The sequence below is a fragment of the Puma concolor genome, chromosome D4, assembly GCF_028749965.1.
Source record: "Puma concolor isolate L17-30 chromosome D4, mPumCon1.1.hap2, whole genome shotgun sequence".
NCBI lineage: Eukaryota > Metazoa > Chordata > Mammalia > Carnivora > Felidae > Puma > Puma concolor.
This window is the reverse complement of record NC_141679.1, coordinates 84133875-84158622: the sequence shown is the minus strand read 5'-3', so window position 1 is coordinate 84158622 and position 24748 is coordinate 84133875. Positions and strand designations below refer to the sequence as shown.

The 24748-nt window shown below is 57.7% G+C and overlaps 1 protein-coding gene across 3 annotated transcripts in view; it reads right to left on the bottom strand.

Annotated features, from left to right (window-relative positions):
- Window positions 1-55: 55 nt before the first annotated feature.
- NEK6 (NIMA related kinase 6) overlaps window positions 56-24748 on the bottom strand; it is an 86355-nt gene continuing 61662 nt past the window's right edge. For all 3 annotated transcript variants that reach the window (XM_086683994.1, XM_086683996.1, XM_086683995.1), the window contains exons 6-10: window positions 23725-23833; window positions 23176-23283; window positions 13071-13165; window positions 5097-5210; window positions 56-1671 (exon numbers count right to left, since the gene is read on the bottom strand). In XM_086683994.1, the coding sequence (XP_086540120.1) occupies window positions 1561-1671; window positions 5097-5210; window positions 13071-13165; window positions 23176-23283; window positions 23725-23833 (537 nt within the window). In that variant the 3' untranslated portion in view covers window positions 56-1560. The remainder of the gene's footprint in view (window positions 1672-5096; window positions 5211-13070; window positions 13166-23175; window positions 23284-23724; window positions 23834-24748) is intronic.

Below are 24748 nucleotides of genomic sequence, written 5' to 3'. Positions count from 1 at the left end.
ACACACGAAGCTGTTGTAAAATGACGAATCCATGAATTGTACACATTCACAGAAGTGACCCCTCTTACCCCGTTTTATTTCAAACATGGAGAACAAGTACAAAGCAAAGGTTGCATCTGAAGAAAATGTCTCAAACCCGACAGTGTTACAGTAGAACAGAGTTCACACATGGAAACAGAGCAGTGGCCCAGCCCAAGTCCTTTATCCCCAGCGAGGCCTGGGCCCCTGGTCAGCAAGTTGGCTGCAAGCGGACCACCTGACCAGAACGCTAACAGAGCGGGCGGGCATGTCTCTATCTAGCTGGAGGGCTGAACTGTCACCAAGTCAGCAGGTGACAACTTAGACCATTTGAGGATTAACTTGAGTATAAGCAAACGATTTCCTTCAGAGCTTGAGTTTTCCTTAAGTTCACATTTATAAATTAGTCTTCACAGTTAATCCTATTTGGGAACAAATAAATGAACATAGTTCTGGTTTCCTACGCATAATACAGCTGTATGTTAACTCTTGACTTACATGGTCCATGGGTCAGTTTTGTGAAGGGGGGAGTGGCAACCATTTTGGGATCGTCTGCAAGGCGATGATGCTAGGTAACCTGCAGATTTTATTTCAAATTCTGTCAGCAACGCTGAAGGTAGATAGTCTTAGTCCCAGTTTACAGATGAAGAAATTAAGGCTCAGGCTAAGGAAGATGCCCAGGGTCGCGGCAGGAAGTTGCAGAACCAGAACTTGCACAGAGAACAGCCCAAGGGCATGTTTTATATTTGTTTTGTTTTGTTTTTTTTTTTTTTTGGTACCCCATGCTTCCTTCCCACAGAGGACAACGCTTAACACTGATTGTTAAGTGACCTGCCAGCACTGAAGCAGGTGACAGAAGTGCCTGCTACATGGCAGGTGTTCAGGAGAAGGCGGCTGAGCCGGACTGCATGGAAGGCACACGTGGCTTCCCAATATTATTTGCCTTCTGAAGCTCTGTGCCAGATGCTGAGTTCTCCTCATCGTCATTCATCGAGTTATAAACATAGATAAAATATTAGGAAAATCACTCTGCTTAAAAAAAAATTATTTCCACCTTATCCTTTTACAACAGAGCAAGCACACAGCTTGATTTTTTTAAAAAAGATTCTAAGAGCTAAACCGAACTTGCTACTAACCATTTTGAAAGGCTCACTACAAATCACACGGTCTCCTGCAACCCCCCTGTTCTTACAAACCTTGACAGGTCACTGAAGGAATTATCCTCAAGATTCACATTACAGTCCAGACACATGGGGCGCGTCAGTGGCTCGCCCAACCACTCACCCTTGGTAACAACCCAGCTGAGATTGTCCACAAAAGTTTAAAGAAAGGACTTTCGAATTTGACCACCAGTTAACGTGTGACCAGTGCCCCTCCCCCCAGCTGCTCTGCATTCGGCATCTGCTGTAAAGCCCGGCCCCCTCGGGGAACCCGCTGAACCCTCTTGTCTTAGTTGATCTAGGCTACCAGGCGGCCACTTTGGAGAGAAGACTCAAGTAAGGCAAAGTGGTGCGGCTCTGATAAGGCACGCTGCGTCCACGTTCAGGTGCTTGAAGTCCACACGTGCATCTGTTTGGCAACCTGGTGCACATATCCGATGTCCGGTCTCTGGTTGGGGTCGGGGTAGATGCACATACTGACCAGTTCTCGCAACTGTAAGAGAGAGAACGCTGCGTGTTACTTGTAAGGAAGCAGCAGCCTCTTGAGGCTCTGCCGGCACTTGACCTGTCTTGACTCCTTCAACCCTCGCGGCTCTGGGGGGTGAGGGATGGCACTTCCGGTAAGTGACGGGTGTGCAGGCATGGCCACCGCGGAGAGCCAGCCGAGACCAGTCCTGCGCCTATCCGGCCCCGAAGGCCATGCTCCGAGACCTCGCAAGCGGGTACGTCCAGACAATCGTGAACTTCCAGCTGCCCACGCTGCTGTGTGCGTGTGTGTGTGCGCGCGCGCGCGTGCTGTCGGTCATGCGGATACCCAAACCAGAGGACAAAACTCAAGGCGAGGGCTTATTGATGATAATAAATGCATTAACATGCAGCAGGGCTGCAGTCTGCCCACCCCCTGGCCTCTTTATTGTGCTCATGAAAGACAGAGCTTTTAATTATACAGACACCGAAGGCTGCTCCTGCCTCGGGGTGGGGGAGGGGCGCCTTGAGCCTCTGATCCCCTCGTTCTTCTGATAGCCAGAGTGCCAATTATTTTAATGGTAATTAAAATAATGACCTTAAAAAGCCTACGTCTCAACTTGCATCACTGGGCTCGCTGCAGTTTTAAATACCTGGTGCTGGAGGGGCTGGCCGGCCCTGGGGTCGGGGGCAACAACGGAGAGACTCTTGGTTCCCAATAAGGGGGCTCGTGTGGACTCGGTGGCCACGCTCAGGGAGTCTGGGGAGGGCGGAGGGGTCACGTGGAGGCCCCAGGGCTACTGTACGTGCTCCATGTTTCACACCTGAGGTGTTTCGGGGTGCAGACGAGGTTTTTCCGGGTCGGGCATTGGGAGCATCTCCTCCAATCCGCGTGCCGCCTTTTTGGGGTTCCGCTGCTTTCTCGGCACCGGGAAGCCCCCCGGACAGGCGCTGAGGCCGAGTCTGCGGTCAGCCCAACACGCCTGGAGTCTGAGGCTGCCCACGACAAGCACGTACTTTTCAGAGCCCGACAGCAGTCAGGGGAAGGTGGCGGCTGGCCCCTGACAGCTTAATGTACCCAAGAAAAATACATCAGGGTAAAGTCATTGTGACTCCCAGTTACTCCTCTGTGAGTGGACTGTGCGGTTGGCAAGAAGAGCAAGTTTGGTAAACTTCAGAAATCAAGAGAAACAGACAATAAAGTGTCTTTATACCCATTTCTAAGAGGTGATGTAAACTTCAAAAGTGAGGTGTACTGAGTGACTCCAGTGCTAAGAAGCATCTCTCCTTAACACACTGCCTAGAAATGCTTGGTGTACGAGGTGAAAGCCAGATGCCCTGGGGAGTACGAGGTCACGGAGTTGGAATGATGGACTTGGGAGGGAAGGGGGCTGAGGGCTTTACTCAGCAGATTCATTCATTTCAGCTTCTGTCTGGAAGGCAGAGAGAAGTTGTGATCTCCAAATTGCAAGTCTAAGCTTCTAAATGGTACAGAGTTCCAAATTTGTTCATTTACTTATTTTTTAAAGTTTTGAAAATGCTATTTGTTTGTTTATTTATTTATTTGAGGGTGGGGCGGGGGGGGGGGGGGACAGAATCTGAAGCAGGCTCCAGGCTCTGAGCACAGAGCCCAACACGGGGCTGGAACTTGTGAACCGTGAAATCATGACCTGAACTGAAGTCGGATGCTTAACTGACTGAGCCATCCAGGCACCCCTCCCAATTTAAAACGGTAAGAAAAGAGGGGCCCCTGGGTGGCCCAGTTGGTTAAGTATCCAACTCTTGATACTGGGTCAGGTCATGATCTCGCGGTCATGGGATCGAGCCCCTCGTCGGGCTCCATGCTGAGCATGGAGCCTGCATGGGATTCTCTCTCTGCCCCTCCCTCTCCCTCACACACACACACGCACACACTCTCTCTCTCTCTCAAAAATAAACTTAAAAAAAAAAAAAAGGTAAGAAAAGAAAAACCAAATGCAACTATTAACTTGGTTAAGAAATCTAGTTTTTCCTTTCCTGCCAACTTCCACTCCAGAGCACTTTGACTTCTTCCAACGATACGTAAAAGAATTCTGTAAACCACTGAGGCAAAGGCCATGAGACTGTGTACTGAACAACCCAAGGAATGTGTACTCCTGGTCCTCTCTCTCTCTTCTGGGAGCGTGCAAAGCCAGTGAGCACGGCCTTAAGTACGAAGGCTGCCAAGAGAAGGGTGGCTGACGACCCTTTTGGCCGGCCTGCCTGGACATGGGGTTCAAGCACGTTGGGAGACCTGGTCTCTGCAGCTCAAGCCCCTGGGAGACCAGGGCTGCCCCTTTCAGAACCTTCGGGATGGGGATCGCAGCGAGCTGCACAGGTGGCGCCTCATCCCAGCTGGACACCTGGGTACTGGAGACATGTGCCATCAAGATACGCTGGCACAGTGGTTGGGGGTGGAGTCTCTGGGTTCAAATCCTGCCTCCACCGCTCGCAAGTTACGTGACCTTGGGAAAGTTACTTTAACCTATCCGTGTCTCGGTTTCCTTAGTAAAATGGGAGTTGGGGAGCGGGAAGGACTCAACGGTAAGTCATAAACATGGGCTGTTACCGTGACAGTAGCTTCCGGTCAGTGTTAGCCTGGTGCTAAACTGAGCGCATCACGTGCATTACCCTCATCCCTACGCCGACCCTGTGAGGTAGAGTCTAGGATCATCGCCACATTACAGACGAGGAAACGGAGACTCAGAAGGGACTCACCCAACAGCGGTGAAGGGAGCGTGCAAGTGAACACATCTGTCTACGCCCTCAGCCAGGCTGTGTCGTAAACCTGCCCTTTCATCTTCACATTTGATTCACAAAGGTGAAATCTTAGCCCTATTTTCAAGAAGACGGACCTGAGGAAGGGGACACTCAGCCAGTAGCTGCCACGACCCAATGCCAGACCTGTCCGTCTGTACCCAGAGCAGAACGCTGACGGTAAGAACCCAAGGTGTGACTCAAGTCTGTGACAGTAGGGAGACCAGTCCGCTTGCCGTGGCTTCCGGTCGTGGGAGCGGAGTAGCAGCCAGCCGGCCGGGCTACGGGGCAAGCCAAGGCCCCGCCGCCTCCCGCCTCCGCATCTGGTTCCTGTTGTCTGACACCACGTGGAGCCCGTCTCTGCGACCCGCAGCGGCGAGCGTCCCACTCAAGCACCGGGTTGGGAGCCAAATGGGCAGAAGTGTGCCCACGGGGCCTCCCCGGCCAGCTCCTGCTGGATTCGGTGCCGGTGGGCAGGCCACAGACTGCTGCTGGGGGCCCACACTGGTGTCTGTGAAACCTCTCCCGTAAAACTAATCTACTTTGCCCCCTCACTGAGTCGCTTTCCCAGAAATGTCCACCCGGCGAGGTGAACCCCCGCTCAACCCCATAAGATGCCTCTGCTCGTGAGCCACTGCTGGCCATCGGAGTCCCCAGGTCTGGTGACAGCAAACCCACCTTCTCAGAGTAATGTTCTCCAGGGAGAGGTGGGTAGTCACATTGCTCGATCTTCTGGCAGAGGGAGAAGAGATTCATTTTATCTCCATAGAAGGGGCTCTGGAGAGCTGCCATCTGCAAGGGGAGAGGGTGAGAGGCGTGAGTTTGCAGCCCTGAGGTCCGGGGACAAAAGGGACCGCTCCGGATGGCCGTACGGTCCTTCTCTGGTCCTTGCTGCGACTGTCGGGCAGGCTGTCTTCACAACCCCGACGAAGCTGGGATTCAATAGAAAGCAGCAGTTTTAACGTCTTAAGCAAGCGGCACAAGGTTTCAGTGACAAAACCCGAAGGGCAACGAGGCGGGGCCAGCCGCGCGCAGGCACACCCCGCCTCACACCTCAGCTCCCAAGGCCTGAGTTTTGGCCGTGCGTGCCGCGCCGGCAGATGGAAAGAGGCTCTGCTCACCGGGATCGGGGCCCAGCAGGCCCGCTCTGGTGCCCTGTCTTCTACTTCTAAGAAGCAATTCCAAAGACACCCGTGGGAGGATGTCCGAGGAGTACATTCAGGGAATTACTTACCCGAGGACTAGCGTGTTGGGGGGTGGTGGGGAGGTAAGGTTTTGGTTTGCATGCTATTTCGCTAGCTGCGAGTTCAGGGTTCTCTGTGGAAGCTGGACGCCCAGACATCATCAGGGAGGAGGGGCGGGAGGAAGAAGGCTGGCCGTTGGCCGCCGACGGCAGGGGCCTGGGACCCTCCGCTCGGCAGAAGCTCCAGAGTGGAAGCAAGTGCCCGGCTCTGCGCTCTGCCTGCTGCGTCTTCTGTCTTCTGCCCTCTGGTCTCTTCGTCCATAAAACGGAAAGACGCTCCACGCACAGGGCTGTGGCGAGGCGTGGCTGGCACCAGAGGCGCCAGGAGCTGAGGCTTCCCGGACTCCCCACCCCGACCGTTCAGGGCACTACTGGTGGGGTGTCTTCAGAGGGGGTACGTGGGAGCTACGGGCGGCTCCGTCAGGTAGCCACGTGGTGGCCCAGCGCAGTGCCCGCCGGCCCCATCTGCTGATTAATCTACGATGGGATTCAAGTGCTTCTTGTCACTCCCACTCACTGTCGCCTGCCTCCGAGAGACGGCCCAACGCCTCCCGCTGATTAAGTGCCCTTGGGTAATTGTGCCTGCCCGTCCGTTTGGCCTCGGTTCCCTTCGAGGAGCCGGGCTGCCAAGGCCACTCGGTGCAGACTCCTTGGCCGGGGCACTGGGCTACCCGAGGACTCCTCACTTGTCCTCGGGCCCCGGAGGACAGGCCAGCAAGCGCGATCTCAGGGCAGGAAGGAGCCCATGGGTGCTGGGTTTATGGGTGCCCGCTAGCTTTAGTGTCCCGGTCTGCCCCCCATCCTCTGTTCACCCCGTGAACAGGTCTGGCGGCCCCCAGGGCAGGGCGGCCTCCTTCAGGAGGGCCCAGGGGGCTTCAGACCCAGGCAGCATCCTTGGGTCTACACACGGCCTTTGGGGAAGCAGCCGAGCGTGACCTGGAGACTGGTTTCCTCTGACCCCGGTCCAGGCGTCTGCCCGGGGCGGCACCTGTGCGCCCAGGTGCCTGGGCCACGCTCGAGCTTTCAGGTGGACGTTTAGGGCCGGCCTCACCCCTCCTCCCGTGACCAGGGACTCCGACCCCCACTGAGGAGGGCTGCGGGGAGTGGCCCTGGTCTTCGGCAGGGAAGGCTGTGTACGTGGAGGCCCTGCCCGCCGCAGGCTCCGCCAGCCTGACAGGGAGCTGGCTTTACCACTGAGTGTGCAAAATGGCATCGCTCGGGTGATGCGTTTCCAATAGTTAAAATGAGAGCCTCGGGTGCAAAGGGTTAATTGGGCAGCTTCAAAAGGACATCTGTTGCCACAGCGGAGAGCAGCTGAGGCTCCGGGGCGGTCACTCGGGGTGATCTGCGTGCCCCGCGAGTCGTGGCTAGATGATTAAGACAGATTTTCCTGGAAAGTGTTTCTGCTCAGAGTAGAAAGGACATTTAAAATGTTGGTCCACTAACACAGGCCCTGGCTTTCCATGTGTTGGAGCTGGGAGGCTGGCGAAGCCCTTCGACGAGCCAACCTGGTCTGCACGAACCTTGCTGTTTAGGAGTCCAAAAGGGCCCCAGAAATTGGTGGCCTTCAGCGCACCCCTGACTCCTTTCCGGCACCCTCCCACACAGGCCTGACCGGGGTCGGCAGCGGCTCCACCAGGGAAGCCCTCCCCCCCCCCCCCCCGGCCTCCCCGCTGACAGCGGCTTCTCCATCCACACAGGCAGATTCTAGTGGCAGCGATGTCCCCCCACCGCTGCCCCTCCAGCTGCGGGCCCTGGGCCTTCCACCCGGATCAGGGCACTGGGCTGTGAAGGAACCTCGGGCTGCCCGAGAGGCTGGGATTAGAACGATTACCCCGAACGACGAGATCCTCGCACCGGCGACCACCCACGTCTGCATGGGCGCCGCGGAGGAGGAATCGCCATTTGGGGCCGATCCTGGCTGTCTGTCAGGGCTGCCGGAGCCGTGGCTCTCAGCGCTGCTCCTCAAATGCAGAACTGTCCCTCTGCAGCGTTATCGGGATGACACATGACCGGGGACCTGGGAGAGTGCCGGCACTCGCCCCTGCGGGGGGTGCTCGGAGAGACTGGTGTGCGATCTGAGATGTCACAGGAAGAAGGGCAACTGCCTTTGACTCCTGCTCTGTCGGGGCCTCCGACGCCCATCTTGTCACCTAGTGTCTCCTAGAGGCCAATCACCAAGCGGTCTGCGGCCCTGTTCCGCCACGAGGTAAAGGGCAGCAGGACCACGCTCTGGGTCAAGCCATGATTTCAAACGCGCCTCTGTGCCAGGGGCGGCTGATTCTTAGTCTGTTTCCCCGACTGCTTTCTTGCTGGGTCTCAGTCCCTTGAGGCTGCTGTGAGAAGGTCCCCTGCCGAAGATCCTGAGGCTGGCACCGGATGAGCCAATTCCTTCAGCTCGTGCTTCAGAGCTGAGCTCTCGTGTAAATAAATAAATTCCGCAGAGCCCAGGCAGTCTGCCGGACTGTAGTGAAAACAAAGCCCCGGGCCTTCTAACAAGGCCAAGCCCCAGCATCTCTGGGACAGAGGGGAGGCTGCTGAAGTCACTTGGGGCTCCTGGCTCCTCACAACCTGGTCTTTCGTCTCCCAGGGGCTCTGGGCAGAGGCCCGGGTCCCTTTCTCCACCAGGGGCGCCTACTCCAGAAGGCCTGCCCGTCCTGTGTGGCCAGGGCCTGGCTCCTGTCCACAGGGGAGTGGGCTCTGACAGGCAGCCTGGGGACAAGCGCCCATCCTGGCCACTTTCCTGCTGTGTGACCCTGGGAAGTCTCTCCACTTCTCCGAGCCTCAGTTTCCTCCCACAGAGCCAGGCAGGGACTGGCCTAACGTGATTTCCCTGATTCACCCCAACGTCCCGGGCGGCGCTGGCCTGGCGGGGCTCCCCGCTGCTGAGCCAATTGGCCGGTTTCTCCTGGTGCTGACCTTTTCAAGACAGATCCCGGTTTGCGCCCACTCCTGGGGGACACAAGCCGGTGCTTTGTGGCAGCTCCTCACTAGCCACGGGTCCAACATCAGCATCTTAAAGTGACCTCAGGAGTTCCTCCCTGGATACGGGGATGCCGTGAAAGGGGCATGGTGGGCTGAATAAAGGCTCCCAGAAACGTCTGTCTCTTAATCCTTGAAGCCTGTGAACATGTTACCTTAAATTCCAAAAGGGAGTCAGCAGATGTGATCGAATTAAGTACCCCAGATGGCAGGTTCTTCTGGGTGGTCCAAGTGGGTCCTATATGTAACCACAAGTGTCCTTACATGAGGGAGGCCGAGGGGGATTTGACTGCAGAGGAGGAGACGTGTCGCCAGAGTGCTATGAGGAGGGGGTCACGAGCCAAGGAATGCAGGTCACCTATTTTCCATGGAAAAGGCAAGGAAATGGGCTCTCCCTAGAACCTGGAGAAGGAACCAGCCTCACCAACACGTGCTGTCCACTGAAATCGATTCTGGATTTCCGGCCCCCAGAACGGTAAGCGGATAATGTTGTTTTCGACTTCGTGATAACCTGTTACAGCAGCCAGAGGAAACTCACACGGGGGGCTTTTGAGACTTCCAGTCCATGCTGGGGCTCCGGGAAGGGCAGGCCTGGCCGCATCGGGCAGGTTTTCTCTCGCTCTGTGCTGTCGCCCCAGACCTCACGCACCCCCCGCCCCCACCAGGCTCAGGTGTGTCCCTCCGGAGCCACGCCGAATCCTCAGATGTGGTCTGGAGGGGCTGCGTGGGCGCGGAGCCTCTGTGACAGCTCCTCTCGCCGGCGCTCCTGGAACCCACCCCAGGCTGCTTAGCGGGAGCTCCAGCCGTGTCTGCGGGATGCTTCCTCCCAATTACCAAGCCCTGGGCACAGATGCATCTCCCTCCCTGTCTGCTGGGAAAACATCCGCTCCCCGCGGGGCCGGGGGTGTGGGGAGAGGGGTGGTGTCCTGCCGCAGAGCCCCTGCCGCCTGACATCCTCCGAGAGGCTGGCCACGGCTGGCCACATCAGCCACACTAGCCCTCTTCTGTGGGAGGCCCAGGTCCTTAGATCAGTGCCCGCTGTCCCCAAGGATGTCCATGCCCGAAGGACTTGACTGATTTCATTGACCTCCCACTGCCAACACGTCCCTCCCTGGCTGCCAGCTGTGCGGCCCCCCATGCTGCCGACACGTAAATCAGCTCGGCCGAACGAGAGGCTGGTGCTGGTGAGCCACGAACGCGGACGCTGCCTTGTTTAGATGCGTGTTTAGGTGCCACCGAGACCCAGAGGACCGCCTACCGGGAACCCACGGGCCGAGTGTGGCGGGCCTGGGTGGGCATCGGCCTCCAGAAGCCGAGACAAAGGCTCGGGCAGGGAGCAGGGCGGCTCTGTGCCCGGGGCTTGGCACAAGCACAGGGAGCCAGCTGCCACCCTCTGGCCCCGGGGAGATGAGCCTGCCGCCTGCCGCACCCACCCTGGGCTCACACCCTGGTCGGTGGCCTGCGTGTCTGTCTGTTTATGTTTGCAGACCCTCGGGGTTCACAGAGGCAGGAAGCGGCTTACGGAAATCCCAAGCCCGGAATGGAAAAATAAGAGAACCAAACCATCTGGACCAGGGACAATATCCATGAGGGCAGGGGGACAAAGCTGAGTCCTCCATGGAAAAGGGGGCCAAGCTGCACTCTGGTTTCCTGCTGGCCAAAGCAAAAAGGGAAACGTGGCCAGTTGTGGGGTAGATGCCAACTGATCGGCCTGCACTGGGTCAGCAGCTCCAGGCAGCAGGTGGGGGGGGGGGCAGGGGCGGGGGGATAATGAACTTCAGTGACCTGCCTGCCATTGCCAGAGGGCTTTCTCTGAGCCACGCTCTGTTGGTGCCTCACAGCAAGGGACGGTGTGACTCCATTTTGTACTGGGGCGACGGAAGCTCCTGGAAGGAGCTGACTTGCCCCAGGGCCTTCATGGGGTGAGGGGGCAGCCGAGCTCTGAACGCAGGTCCTTCTGCCCAAAGTGGCCCCACACCAGGATCCTGCGCGCTCTCACCCAAATTATCGCAGCCACGTGACTTAGCTGCATGCACGCGTGCACACAGTTGGATTCAAACTCACACGCCCTGCCCCCTGCTACACGGAGGGCATCCGCCTGGTCCTGGGGAGACCGGGAGCGGCAGCCCGGCCCCCTGAAGACTGACCCCGGGGTGGACGACGCCCGGTTAGTGGGGAGCTGGAACCCACTCCTCAGAGGGGCAGGGGGGCAGGGCTGTAGGTACAGAAGCACGGAGCCCGGGGAGGGTGGGCTTGGCTTTGTCACTGGCCTTAGCCCTGGTGACCCTGGTGTTCACCTGAAGAAGAGACTGTACTTGGAGAGATGGCTGGAGAGACCCCGAAGTCATGATTCATCTTGGGAGGCAGATACCGGTGCCAGAGATTCTGAGACTCCGGAGCTTTGCCCACCTGGCTTTCATTCATTGTAGGCAAAACGCAACCGAACAAGCCCTCTGGGGCCATTACGAATGTGCAGGCACGTGGGGCACCCAGTAAAAGCGGGTTTCTTTCCTTTCCTGTCATCCTTGCTGAGGAGAGTTCCGACTTTCATCTCTTTTCTCTTGTTGCTAAAGACGCCAATTCCCCTCCACATTCCCTCCCGCACCCACTGTCCTTCCCAAGGTCACCGCCCACCCCCCTGCTCAACCACTCTGACTCCCAAACCCCACGGCAGCCGGGCTGTGGAGGGAGACAGGGACGGGGAAGGATACAGAACGCAGCCCTCTTCCGCCTGAGGGGGCCAGGAACTGCCCTGCGCTCCCTGATCCACTGCGGCCACCAGGTGGGCACCACCACACCCCGGCTGCTCCCGTTCGGTGGCCATTAAAAGAATTCCTCCCACCACAGATGCCCTGTGGGGTCCCGGAAAGCAGGTCTGCTCCCCATCTCTGACAGTCAGGGTCCGACTCCCCCTCAGACCTTCAAGATGACACCGTGGGTGGCCCACACTGCTGACCCCCGGGAGAAGGGGGTCCCAGGCACAAATGCCACCTGGCTTCCTCTTTAACCACTAGGTTGCTTATTTAGAATGAAATGTCTGCTGCTCTTAAAAGCATTTGAGTTGCTGTGAAGTTTCAACCTTGCAAAGGGATCAGTTTTGACCTCAGAGTCTCAATCAGTAACGTGGGGAGGGGGGGACCCTACTGCCAAAGGCCCTGACCACAGAGGCAACCACGGTCCCCACGTGGATCAGCAGTGGGCAGCTTTTTCCTTAAGTTCGCGCCCAAGGACTGTGAGGTCAATTCCCAGAGGCAACAGTCCCAAGGAAGCCAAGAAACCAGTCTCCGTGACACCCACACACTCCCGGTGGCCCCTGGCTGCTACCTTGAGCGTCGCCGCCCTGGCGGTCACGGGCCACGTCAGCGTGATAAGGGGCCTCTTCAGCTTCTCACTTCTGAGCCAGACCCCACACGTGCTCAAGTCAGCTCCGGGGAAAGCAGAAAAATAATCAAGGTTCCAATTTTGAAAGCAAACCGTGCTTTCTGGTCTCATGGCCCTTGGAGGATTGTCAAAGCTTTTCACATCTGTTGTTGCATTTATCTGGATGGTGACGGTGCAGGATGGGTACTATTCCCATTTTACAGATGGAGAGGCGGGCTCGGCAGGATGCACAGAATCCCAGAGCTGCCCGGCACGACGGGGCCAGGGCCAGGGTGCTGGAGGGTGTGGCTGCCAGCGTGAAGACACGGGAGGGCTCAGGCCCCCTGCCCTCCCACTGGCGACTGCAACAGCTTCATGGCTAAGAATGGCTTATGCTCCCAGACCCCCAAGGGTGGCTGGCCAGAATGAGCGGGAGCTTCTATTTGTTCATGGCGTCTCATGTCTGAGCCTGCCAAGACTCAGAAATATTCCCGTCCTTCCATCCAGATTGACCACCACATCTGGAAGTGGCCATTTGGTGGCTCCATTTCATGGCTCACGGGAGGGAACAGTGGTCTTTAGTGAGACCCATATTGCTGAGCCCGGGAGAGTGTGGACACCCTCTGTGGCGAGGGCTTCAGAAGCATGGGCCAGAGCTGACCCCTTCTGTCCCCAACAGAAGCCTGAGGCATGGGTGAATGTCAAACAGTGGACAGGAACAACCTGGTTACCAGGGAAACTGGGGCAACCAGACCCCCTGCCTGTGCCACAAGCAGACACTGGACTCTGTTTCTAGTCTGTCTCCCTCTGAGCTGCCCAAGGGTGGCATGGAACCCAGTCTGCCACTGGTCACACATCTAACAATGTCCTCCAGTCCAACGGTGTTACTCAGGCAGACGATGGGCTGAGTGGGGTGAAGGACAGGACCCAGATCGTGCCCATGTCACAGGTGGACACCGTACATCCCTGGGTTCCCACCTGGAGCTGGTCGGGGGAGCCCTGCCCCGGCTGGGTCCCTGACACGCATGCCTCCCTGAACGCCGCTGAGCCGTGAGGCAGACACTCACCTCATACAGCAAACAGCCCAGAGACCAGATGTCGGACTTGAAGTTGTAGCCATTCTCGTGGATCCTCTCCGGTGACATGTAGTACGGCGTCCCCACTGCAACACAGGAAGACGGAAGAGGGGTGGGTGCTTATGCTCTGTGCGGGGAAGGACATAAGAGGGAGGGGAAGGTGTGGAGGCTGGGGAGAGATCCAGCCTTGGTCTTCCCGGGCGCCTGGGCAGCCCCCTCTCGCTCTCCGCCTGTCCCCCCTCAGCCAGAGGAGACACTGGACAGGACTGGAGCTCCCACACCGGGTAGGGTGCTAAAGCCCCTGGGGACAGGGACCTCCTCAGACCTGAGAATCAGCCTGGGGGCTGGGCAGCTGGGGACAGTGTTTCTGCCAAGGGCCCGGGGGTGTGGGATGCAGTGGCCAGGCTCTGGGAAGCAACTGATCAAATGTCCTTTAGGGTGAGTGCTTGAATCCTAGAAGAGTCCAGATTTCTCAACAGTGGGAAGGAAAAAAAAAAAACCCAAAAACCTGTTAATGCTGACCTAACATTCGTGTTCCTAACAGTCCCCCCAAGGAGGCATACCCACTTTACAGATGGGGAAATGGAGGCTCAGAAAAGCGGCGGGACTACAGTTCAAACACAGATCTTTAGGTTCCAGGAAGTGAGCTCTTAGCCACTACCCTTGGCTGGCACCAAACGGCATGTCCAGACTTGGGGTTGGCCAAGATGTCTTAAATCAAACCGAGGACAGAAAAGATAGTAACCATAAAAGAAAAGACTGATAAACTGGACTTCACTAAAATTACGGACTTCAGTTCCCCAAAAGACCATTTAGAGAGTCAAGGCAAGCTGCAGGCTGGAAGAAAACAGTCCTTCCATACATATATCCAACAACGGCCCCATACACAGAATATTTTAAAGCATCTATAATTCAGTAAGTAGAAGACAAACAACCCCCTCTCTCAAGTTAGCAAAAGACTTGAAAGGGCACTTCACAAAAGAGAATTTCCAAGCGGCCAATAAGCACATGAAATGGTATTTTTCTCATTACTCATCAAGGCAACACAGATTAAAAGCACAGCAAATTACCACCATCCACCCACCTGAGGTTAAAGTTAAAAAGACAGATATAAACCAAGCCTGATGATGTGGGGGGGCAACTGGAACCCTCGCGTATTGCCGATGGGGACAAAAAAATAGTACACCCACCTTGGAAAACCATCTATCGAGCCGAAAACGCTGCTGATCCCATAACCTGCCAGGTCTGTTCCCAGGCCAATGTCCAAGAAAAATGAGTGCTTCTGTCCATCAAGAGCCACGATCAAGAATGTGCAAAGTGGCTTTATTCACGATAGCCAGAAACTAGAAACAAAAGCCAATCGACGCTAGAATGGATAAATTGCTAACGTGGCCTGTTCACACAATGGAACAGTAAACATCAACAAACAGGAGCCACGAAACTGATCCATCTCGCAGACACGGTGTTGAGTGAAAGCAACCGTGACAGAAGGGCATGCGCTATCTGATTCCATTTTTATCAAGAACAGGATATGTATATACGTGAGAATTCAGTTAAAAAGCAGAGAGGGCACACCCTTGATGATGCGGAATTAATTGTACAAAGATGAGAGGGTTTCCTGAGAGGAGGTGAGCTCCTCATCACCAGAGGCATGCAAACTGCAGCAGAGGGGCTGCTTTGGCGGGGCGGGGGAGGGGCCCAGAGTCAGGATTTGTAAACAGATCTGTGGTCTGAGACTCTGATCCCAGTCCATTCGGAGGATGACTGTCCTGGATGCTTTGCGATCAGACCTTAAAGGTTGCTACACAGAGAACATTTCCATTGGCCTGCAGATGCCATCTGGACATGATGGTGGCTGCTGCTGCTCCAGCCAGAGTCTGTGTAAGGAGCCGGAGTCCAGGGGCGCCTGGGTGGCTCAGTCGGTTAAGCGTCCGACTTCCGCTCAGGTCATGATCTCGCAGTTTGTGAGTTCGAGCCCCGCATCAGGCTCTGTGCGGAAGCTTGGAGCCTGGAGCCTGCTTCGGATTCCGTGTCTCCCTCTCTCTCTGCCCCCCGCCCCCCGCCCCGTTCATTCTCTCTCTCTCTCAAAAATAAATAAACTTTAAAAAAAAAAAAAAGGGAGCTGGAGTCCAGCTCGGCAGAGGCTGAGCCTGACATGTGGCTTGTGACCTGCGATGGAAGGATGTCCTGCGTCACAAAACATGCGTGACCCTGAGGGAGAACAGGCCTTTCAGTGAGCTGGAAAACGACAGGCGCCCTAAAGCAGGGGCCCAGGCTTCAGAAACTCGTGGGCCAAAGACATCCTGGGGCAACTTTGATTTTGCCAGGTAAGGTGGTTTTAAAAGTACAAAACCCCAACTGCCAGTTAGTGGCACTATTATTATAAAAAGAGAAGGCGGTTTAACACTAGAGTAAGTGGGAGAACTCACAATCTCAAACTCGAGGACGGTCCTTTACATTGAAAAATTTAGCTGTTTGAAAACTTGATTACCTTCTAGCATTTTCTCAAGTCATTAGAGACGGATGAGGACTTACCATGGCCAACTTGTAAAGGCTGTGAAGAGTGATGGGAAGCCCTGCTCTGGGCTTGAGCGCCCTGGGACAGGACCTTGTTAACCAAAGGGTCCCGGTGCCCTGTGCAGGACCAGGCCCCGGGGGGCATCTTCTAAGTGCTTACTCACACAGTCAGTGAATCCGTCCTCACGTCACTGTTAACACCTTTTTTCTTGCAGCCTAACGCACCGCCTGTTTAATGTACTGCCGTGGAGGAGCCTACTGGTTGGTGCTGTATGTGGACACCAACACCCTTGGATGGCAGCAGTCCTCAGCAAGGGCAGCAGCCATCACTTAAATGCATGTTGGAGAGACGGCGTCCTATATGCAACCTCTTGTATATTCTGGTCACGAGGGAGCAAAATGAATGGGCAAATACGAAGTGGATGACCAGCTCTCAGACCAGACGGTAAGGGACTCTGGCACCAGGAAGGCTGTGGATGGAGGTCAGGGGCCCTGTCCCTCAGCGAGGGACAGCAGTGTCCACTGCTGGCCACATTTCACCCCTACTCCTGGCCCAGGCCCTGGGCGCTGCGAGCACAGGCTGGTCCCGATGCCTCTCGCCACCCTCAGTCTTGTCTTCTGCTCATCTTAGACCCACCTGGGCCTCTACGGGAGCAACTTGGGACAGATGCCCTGCAGCGTGGCCAGGCCCACCTGAAAGAGAAGGCTTCGAGTGCCCGGCCCCTGCTGGAGACCCTCATACTGCCACCCCAGCCCAACCCTACCTGCTCTTCAGTTCACCTCTGTGCCTTTGCACATGCTGTCCAGGCAAGCTGCCCCTCCCCCAGCCAGGGAAAGCTAGCTGCTCGGTGAGGCCTGGACTTCTGGGTTGTCCCTCTTTTCTGTCACCACTTTCTCCCTCCTCGGGCCTGCCTGTGGTGAAGGCCTTGGGGAACGTGGGGAAAGAAAGGTCAGGGAGCACCACTTCTCCCCCATGCTGCACCCAACCTCCAACCTCTCCATGGCTCCTTCTGCTTCTACCCGTTTCCACAGTGCGGGGGGGAAGGCAAACACCCAGATGAACGTGGACTTTCTTCTAAGATGCCAGTGCTGCAGATTCCATCCATCTGCCTGTCCATCCATCCATCCATCCATCCATAATCACCCATCTATTGTCTGCTTATCTACCCATCCATCACTCTATCTATGGTCTGTTCATCTATCCATCAGTCCACCCATTCATCTCTCCTGCGTCCAGTGTTAACTGAGCCTTGATGTTGTGCTGGGCCCTCCCAGGAGTGGGCCCATCAGGAAGTAGTGAGTTTCCAGTCCCCGAAAGTGTCCAGAAGGACACAGAGAAACGCTGGGGTGACCAGGAGCTGCAGCTGAATCACTTGTAGAAACCTGTTAAAAATGTGGACCCCGGCCCATCCCCAGACCTGTGGGATCAGAATCTCTGGGGCCAGCGCTCGGGACACGGCATCTCTCCCTAGCTCCGCGGAGATGCTGACACATGTCACAGTCTGGGGGGCTGCCCCCCCCCCCACGGTCATGCTTTCAGATGCCAAGACACCTGCGGAGCAACCAAGCTTACGAAGTGTTAACTTAGGGAAATCTGGCCTGTCCCCGCTGGGCACTGGGTCCTCGTGCCCCCACCCCTGGGCCGATTCTCTAGATCTCTTGACCCCACCCATGAGCCTTAAAGTTGGGGTGCTCAGCTTGCGCCGGGTGAACACAGCACCTCTTCCTGCTTTGTCAGCTTTTCCTGGGAATAAGTCTGTAAGACCTGCTTTCTATACTGACAACAGATACTCAAACGTAACGAAGCATAATGCACAACTTGCGTGAGTTTTAAAGATAAAATGAGACACTTCAAGGAAATCCCAAGCTTGCGGCTGGCCCTGGAGGATACATCCCCAAGCCCCAAGGGAGTGGTGATTCTGGGGAAGACTGGGAGAAGCCAACAAGAGGAGGGGCCCTGAAGGCCACAGCCGACTGGGCCCCCAGTCCTGCCCCAGGGGCCCCTGGTCACTGCCAGCAAAGCAGCAGCGCAGACTCTGAGACACTCAGGCGGGCCCAAGCCCCCTTCCAGCAGCCTTCCCATTGGAGCCCCAGCCCTGCCAGATCCCAGCCGGCCCCCACCCTCACTCCTCGCAGTGGGGGACGGAGCTGGCGTATGAAACAGGAGCCTAACAAACCCCGACCTTCCCCGCGTCTTTGCCTAGAACTCCCGGATTTCAAACCGGGTGGATATCAGAGGAGAACGTGGGACCTCAAAGCGGAGGCTGATTAAAGGGGCCGCATCCCAGAGATGCGCCACTCCTGTCAAAACAAACTTTGCTGCGTCTGGAGATGCTTGCCGTGTTTGAAATGTGTTCATTAGATATGAAAAAGGCAAAGATTTCACATGAAGGAGACGCTGGCGTCTGTGGGCTGCACTTCTTCCCCACTCGGCAGTTTTAAAATGGCTGGAGAGATGGGGGTCCCCGCCTGACACCCACCCGCCAGGTGTGACTGGGGGCTGGGACCCCGTGTGCAATCGTGGTGGCAGAGGTGGGGACTGCATGGACTTGAGGCGGCACGCGCTTCAACCCCTCAGCAGGAGGGAACTGAAATTCTCTCTCCCAGCCTCAGTTTCCCCAGTGGTGCAACAGAGGGGTTGCACTTGAGGGTCCCCGGAGGCCTCCGCTCCACCTCGTGGAGCCTTGGCTTCTCTCTCTGGAAAACAGGGACAGGACAACTGACCCACCGGTGCAGGTGGAGGGGCTCTGGGAGGCCCCCTTGGGCCCCAAGAGGGAGAGGTGGACTGCAGCCAGGAGGGCGGGGGAGGGGGCAAAGCGAGCAAGCAAGTGAGGGAGTGGGGGAAGAACACAGGAGGGAGTGAGGACCAGATTCCTGAACCCAAGGAGTGGCTGGCTCCCTCCGGGCTGGGCCCTGTGACCCACATTTCCATCTCACTGTGACCTGTCTTGTGAAATTCCCTCCCCACCCCCAATATCCAACCGGGCCCCACATCCCGAGAGTGCTCCCCTCCCCTCCACCCACCGACTGGCTTGGCCCTCCCTGTCCTGCCTAGTCCCACCCTTCCTCTGCCCCAAGGCGGGGGCCCCTGCCCCCCATGCCCGGCTGGCTTCTTATCCCCCCAAGGGAGAAAGGCCAGGTCCTCAGCCTGGCATTCGAGGCCTCTCCAGACTGTCCCTGCTCTCCACGACACTGGATCTTTGGGCAGCCACATAGGCACCTCCGTGCCACTCTGTGCAGCACCCTGTTATCCAGGTGTTAGGGTCCCACCCAAGACGGCCCGGGGGTGTCGGATGGGAAGGCGGGCGGCCGCGCTTCGGGCTCTGGCTGGAGCACCCCGTGGGCACCGCGAAGGTGCTCACCTGGCGGCACCCGGGCTTCCTCCTTTGTTAATGGACGGGGATGCTCCCCTCCCCCAGGAAGGCTGCAGCACTGTCGCCTGTAACACCCGGGGTACAATTATTAGAACTGCACTAGGACGGGGGAGACTCTAAGTGGATTCCGCAACCCGCGCCCCCTCCTGCCCCCAGGCTGTAAGTTCCAGAGAGCAGGGGCCTTCCTGGTGAGCGGCCCCAGGTGAATGAGCGGACAAACAGGTGAGCTGCAGTTTGCTTCCCAGCCAGGATCCCGTCTTCCTGTGCTGTCCTCTTGAGACCCTCTCCTTCCCTCTCTGGTGTCAGCTCAACCAGGAACAATCTGTGCCCTGAAAAATGCCAGGATGTGGCAGACAAGCCAGGTGCCCCTTGCCAGCCAGGTGTGATCTCCCGGGACCTCCACCAGATCAGAGTTCAGAAACCAGATGTACCTGCCGAAGCAGGTTTTCTAGGCCAGTTACTCCCAAGCGTCCTGGCTGCTGGAACGGGCAGGAGGTGGCCCAGGGGACGTATCTACACGAAGCGGGGCCCCCAGGGGCGCTTGGCTGTGAGGTCCGTGTGCCCACTCAGCAGCTGTTCCCCAGGGCCCACCCGGTGCCAAGCGTGGGCACGCTCACGGGACTGTCAGCGTGGCAAAGACCGGAGGCCATCCTCCCTGCCTGCAGCCCTCCCGGGGGGGTAGATGAGCTTCTCCCGAGTGGCTGGGCACCCAGAAAGCTCATCAGGACTCAAGCCCATTTCCCAGGATGCCGTGGGTGTGCCTGGAGAGGAGCGGACACCTCAAGGAGCTCTAGTCCCTGCGGGCCAGGTGACTACAGGGATGTGGTATCCCTCCCTCTGGGCCTCAGTTTCCTCATCTGTCAAATGGAGATAATAAACCTCGTTTGGGATGACTTTTTAAAAAGCCACACATGTTTCAGACATCTTTTAAGCCTTGTCTTCTTTGTTAACTCACGTCTTCGGTGAGGTCGGTGACTACAGAAAACGGAAGCAAAGGGGCAGCCCTGGGAGGATCGGGCATGGCCCCGGACCCCCCCCAGGGCCGGTCAGGGCACAGTTTAGAGACAGGAGCCCGGCACCCAGCCCGTACACAGGGGCCCTCAGGGGACAGTTTTGCCTGCCCCTTCCCACACCACCCTGGGACTGGCTGTGTCTGGGGGCCTCCTGAGAGCAGGGAAGGCTGCGGGATCCCATCTCCAGCACCCAGCCCTGGGCCAGGGCGGTCGGCCAGGAGAAGGGAGAAGGAAGGAAGTTCTGCCCTGTGGTCAGGCCAGGGGTTGACAGCCTGGGAAAGCCAGCGTGCCCTGACCGCTGTACCTGTCTGGGCTGCCCCCACTCGGACCCTGCGAGTTGGCTGAGGCCCGGCACGCGCCCTGGGCACAGGCTGCCTCCCTGCCCACCCCTGATCCCAGCCTGCGGCCTCCCTGTCACTGCCGCCGAACAAGCAGGGCCTGCTCTCCCGGCCCTACAATTTGTCTTGCAGCTGCCGCCGTTGCTCGGAGCCAGACACTTGCTTGTAGCTTGTGAGCTGTGTATGGGCAAATCTTTCATTTTTCTTTCATTACGCCGGCGTGTACTGTCACTTAATTTTTATGTATGCAATCCTTCCTGACAAATATGATCTGCTGCCTGGTAATTCGTCTGACGCTCATTCTGTTCCGCGCTCTAATTACGGCTCCTATTCCTGACACCGAGGCAGCCGCTCTGCCACCGCTGGGTACCGCACCTGTCAGCCCGGCCATGGCATGACTAATGCCCTTTCATGCCAGCCTCGTGTTAGCAAATACAGAGGCGGGGAGGGGCCCGGGGGAGGGAGAGGCAGAAGGGGATGCGATTTGCATAAGCCTTGCCAGGGGGTCAGCAGCCTCAGGAGAGGAGGTAGTTGCCAGGGTAACGTGGCTCCCGCCACAGCATCCCCACATAGTAGGTGTGCAGGGACAGCGGATACATAATTCATACCCACGCGCGGGGCGTGAAGGAGCCCTGACCCCCGAGTCCCTTTCTGAGTCATGATGCAACGGCAATTAGTCTGATATCTTGCCGGAGCAAATGTGTGCAGGAGACTTAGCTGTGGCAGACCCGCACTGTGGAGAGCGGGCCTTTCTCCCACGTCGGGGGGGGGACTTCGGGCCCTGGGTTTCAGCTCTGTGCCGTCTTGTGGTGGAGCCCAGCCCTCGGTTCTGAGAGTGGTCCAGGAGGCAGGGCCTCGCCAAGCCCCCTGCGGCCTCTCAGCTCCCTGGCGTCCCCTGGACACGGGCACAAGGCCCCAGGAGGGCTCCTTCCATCCACCACTGGGCCCGGTCGCTGCTCGGAGGCCTCGGGAAGACCCCGGCCTAGCAAGCAGCCTTTTCCCCAGTTCCAATTCCTTCTCATTAATATAATAAGTGCACCAGTCCGAGTCGATAAACTCACACTGTTGGACGAGCCCGTATTTCTGCCCGTTCCTAATGATGTGATCTTAACTGGCTCTGACGAGCGCGCAGTCTCCTCCGTGGAGGGACCGAGAGGAGGGACCTGACTGACAGGGGACAGAGGCAGTGGCTTTAACTCTTCTCTTTGACAGTTGCCCTTGAATGTCTGGCCTTTTGAAGCTCTTAAACCAGAGAGGTAAACAGTCCCAAACTCACCGAAGCACTGATTTTCATAAGGAAGGGTCTGAGGGGGCCAGGGAACAAGGCTTCCTCTCGGCACGGCAGGCTGGGGGGCTCTGGAGGGAGAGCCAGCACGGCTTCCACGGCCCAGCCCTGGTCTTCTGGAGGAAGCGTGGGCTCCGGAGGAGAGGCCCAAGTTCGAGTCCTGGCTCTGCTGCTATGTGACTCAGAAGAATCCCTCAAGCTCCCAGGTTCCAGATTCCTTGTTGGCACAAAGGAAGGGTCCTATGGACCCTCACGGCTATTGAAGGTGTGAGTAAAGTGTCACAAACGCAGGGCACGTCCTTTCAAGCCCTGCCCACACCCCACATTCAGACACACACACACAAACACACACACACACACACACACACACACACACACACACTCGCTCAGGTCGGAGCTGCTGATCTCTTAGTGCACTTCTCCTGATCGTGTGCTTTACCCCGAAAGCCTCTAAAGCCATCGGGACCTGTATGAACAGTGACAGATTCCACCAGGAAAGTGTGTCTCTGGGAGAACACCTTGCTGTCACCAGAAGCTGCTGTCTGTACTCACAGCATGCCGCAGGCACTCGGGGAGAGGGTGGGGGACACATGGGCTGGGGCTGCGGAGAAAAGAGTGGTTCCCAAGGGAGGGGGTCAGCCTTCACAGGGCAGGTAAGCCTCAGGAGCACCTTCCCCGGCAAACGCCACCTCCAAGAACCAGGGACAGGCTTGCTGGGAGCAGGATGCCCCTGCCATATCTGCATCCTTCCCACCCAGCCCTGGTTAAATGCGGATATGCCCTGCTGTAAGGCACAGGGGCCCCCACGTCTGTGTTCCACTGGGGGCCTCCCGGTTTCTCTTTCCTAATCAAATGAAAACTCCTCATCCTCCAACATTCCACGTTTCATACCCAGTCACATACTCGGTGTATGGATTCGGAACTGGCATTGCTTCACGGAACCCGAAACCCACGCGTGCCCAAGTGTATCCCCAAGTCCAGCCCTCAGGTGCTCTCCAACTCCCGGAACAGTACCGGCCCAGCGAGCCTGGCGCTTAGGCGCCCCCGTCTGCGGCGCCCCCGCGCACCCCGCTCTCCGGCTCACCCGTCCCCTGCTCCCTGCACCACAAGCTCCCCTGCACCCTTCACGGCCCAGCGACAATGTCACCTCCTGCTGGGTGAGACCCTGGTAACCTGGTCCCTGCGGCTTCAAAACTGCCGTGTAAAAGCCAAAACCTGAAAGAGTGCCAGTGTCCCCCACCAGGAGGACTGGACCGAGCGTGGGGCATCCACGGGACGGAACACGACAGGAGAAAGAGAAAGACAGGACCACCGTCCCGGACGGGCTCTGCCGTCCTTTCCTGGAAGGGGCGGCGAGGCAGCGTGAGGACGCAGGGGACCCCCAGCCGAGGCCTCTCAGTTCGCCCCGCTCTGGGTCACTGTGGTGAAGAGGTGAGTAAAGACTGGGGCTCAGGTAGGTATGTTCCTGCGTTAATGGACCAAAGGCCCTGTGGGGTGAAATTCGCATCTCCCCGCAGGGTCGCCCAGGACCGCCAGCTGCTGCTCGGCTGTGTGCACAGGCCTCCTTACCTAGGGAGTGGGCTGCGGTGGTCTCGGAGCTGAAGAAGCGACCCAGGCCGAGGTCACCAAGCTTCACGACGCCCGTGGCCGTGATGAACACGTTGGCAGGCTTGATGTCTACAGAGGAAGAAGGCAGCTGGTGTGGGGGCAGAAGTTGGGGGGGTGGCGGGTAGGGCAGGACCCACAGTGTCGAGCATCTTGCGGGTCCTCGGGGGAATCAGAGAATGGGCACGTGCAAAGCCCTGGGCTGGACTCCCGGACTCCCCGAAGGCCAGGCAAGATGCTCACATGCCCCTGTCCGGGGAGTACAAAGTGGTCCAGCTTCCTCACGGATGTCCCCAGACCATTCTCCCCAGAGCAGGGAACGCTGCCTCCTGGGCCCCAGGGGTACCTGCAGGCTCTGGGGGGGAGTGGCGGTGCCCGCACCCCGCGGGCTCTGGGGGGGGAGTGGCAGTGCCCGGACCCCGCGGGCTCTGGGGGGAGTGGCGGTGCCCGGACCCCGCGGGCTCTGGGGGGAGTGGCGGTGCCCGCACCCCGCGGGCTCTGGTGGACGCGTACCTCGGTGCATCACCCGGCGAGAGTGCATGTGTTCCACGGCGCTGCACAGCTGTGCGAAGTACTTCCACACCGTCCTCTCGGGGATGAGCCGCTTCTGCTTCTTAAAGTACTGCAGTGGGGAAGACAGACAGGCCTGGGGGACGAGCCACAAGGGAGGTGGCCACGGGGCAGTGCCCCTGTCCTGTCCCCAGTGGTAGCTGGCACCTGGCACGGGGGCGGGTGGTCAGGCTGCTGAACAAACAATACATCTGGAACAGAGGGTGCTGTGCTCCCGTCTACACTTCAGCCCCAGATGGCCCTCCGTGGCCACCGGTCCACCCCCACCCAGCGCTGACCTCCCTGCGGGTGGAGCAGGTCTGGCCCAGAGTGAAGGTCCTAGAGGAATTTGCAGAATGGATGCCTGGTCTGCATCTTGAAAGCTTCTCTCAATCACACGTTTTCTGGCATTTTCTGGACACATGCCCGTCTCCCACACAGTCTGATGGAGAAGCTCCTTGCTGGAGCAGACAGGCACAGACTCTGTCTGCCCCTCACCTCAGCTTGGCCCAGAATGGGGGTACCCGATGCCTGGTGGTTAAATCCCAGCTGCCCTGTCCCTGGGAACCGGCAAATCTCAGTGCAGCAAGGAAATGGCAGGGCATTCTTGAATGGACCCCCCAATTTCAACAGGCACTAATCTACTTCATTGCCTGAAAAAACATATTTAATGCTCCAGAAAACAGAACGAAACCCAAAATGCCACCCAAGCTGCACTGAGTGAGCCGTAGGTAACCAAAGGTCCCGGAAGGAGCACACGGGGAAGAGGTCCTCACCCATGTCCCTCCGGGGAGTCTCCTGTGAGCCAGGCCTGAGGGGTGGGGTGGGGGGTGGGGCAGTGACTCACACACACTGGTAACCTGAGTACTGGGTTTTTGTTCAGAGGCTTTCGCTTCAGAACAACCACCCTTTCCAAAGCAGCCAGAGGCGAAGCCATAGGCCCATTTGTTCGGGCAGCCGCTTGGGTGCAGGGAAGAAAGACAGTGGC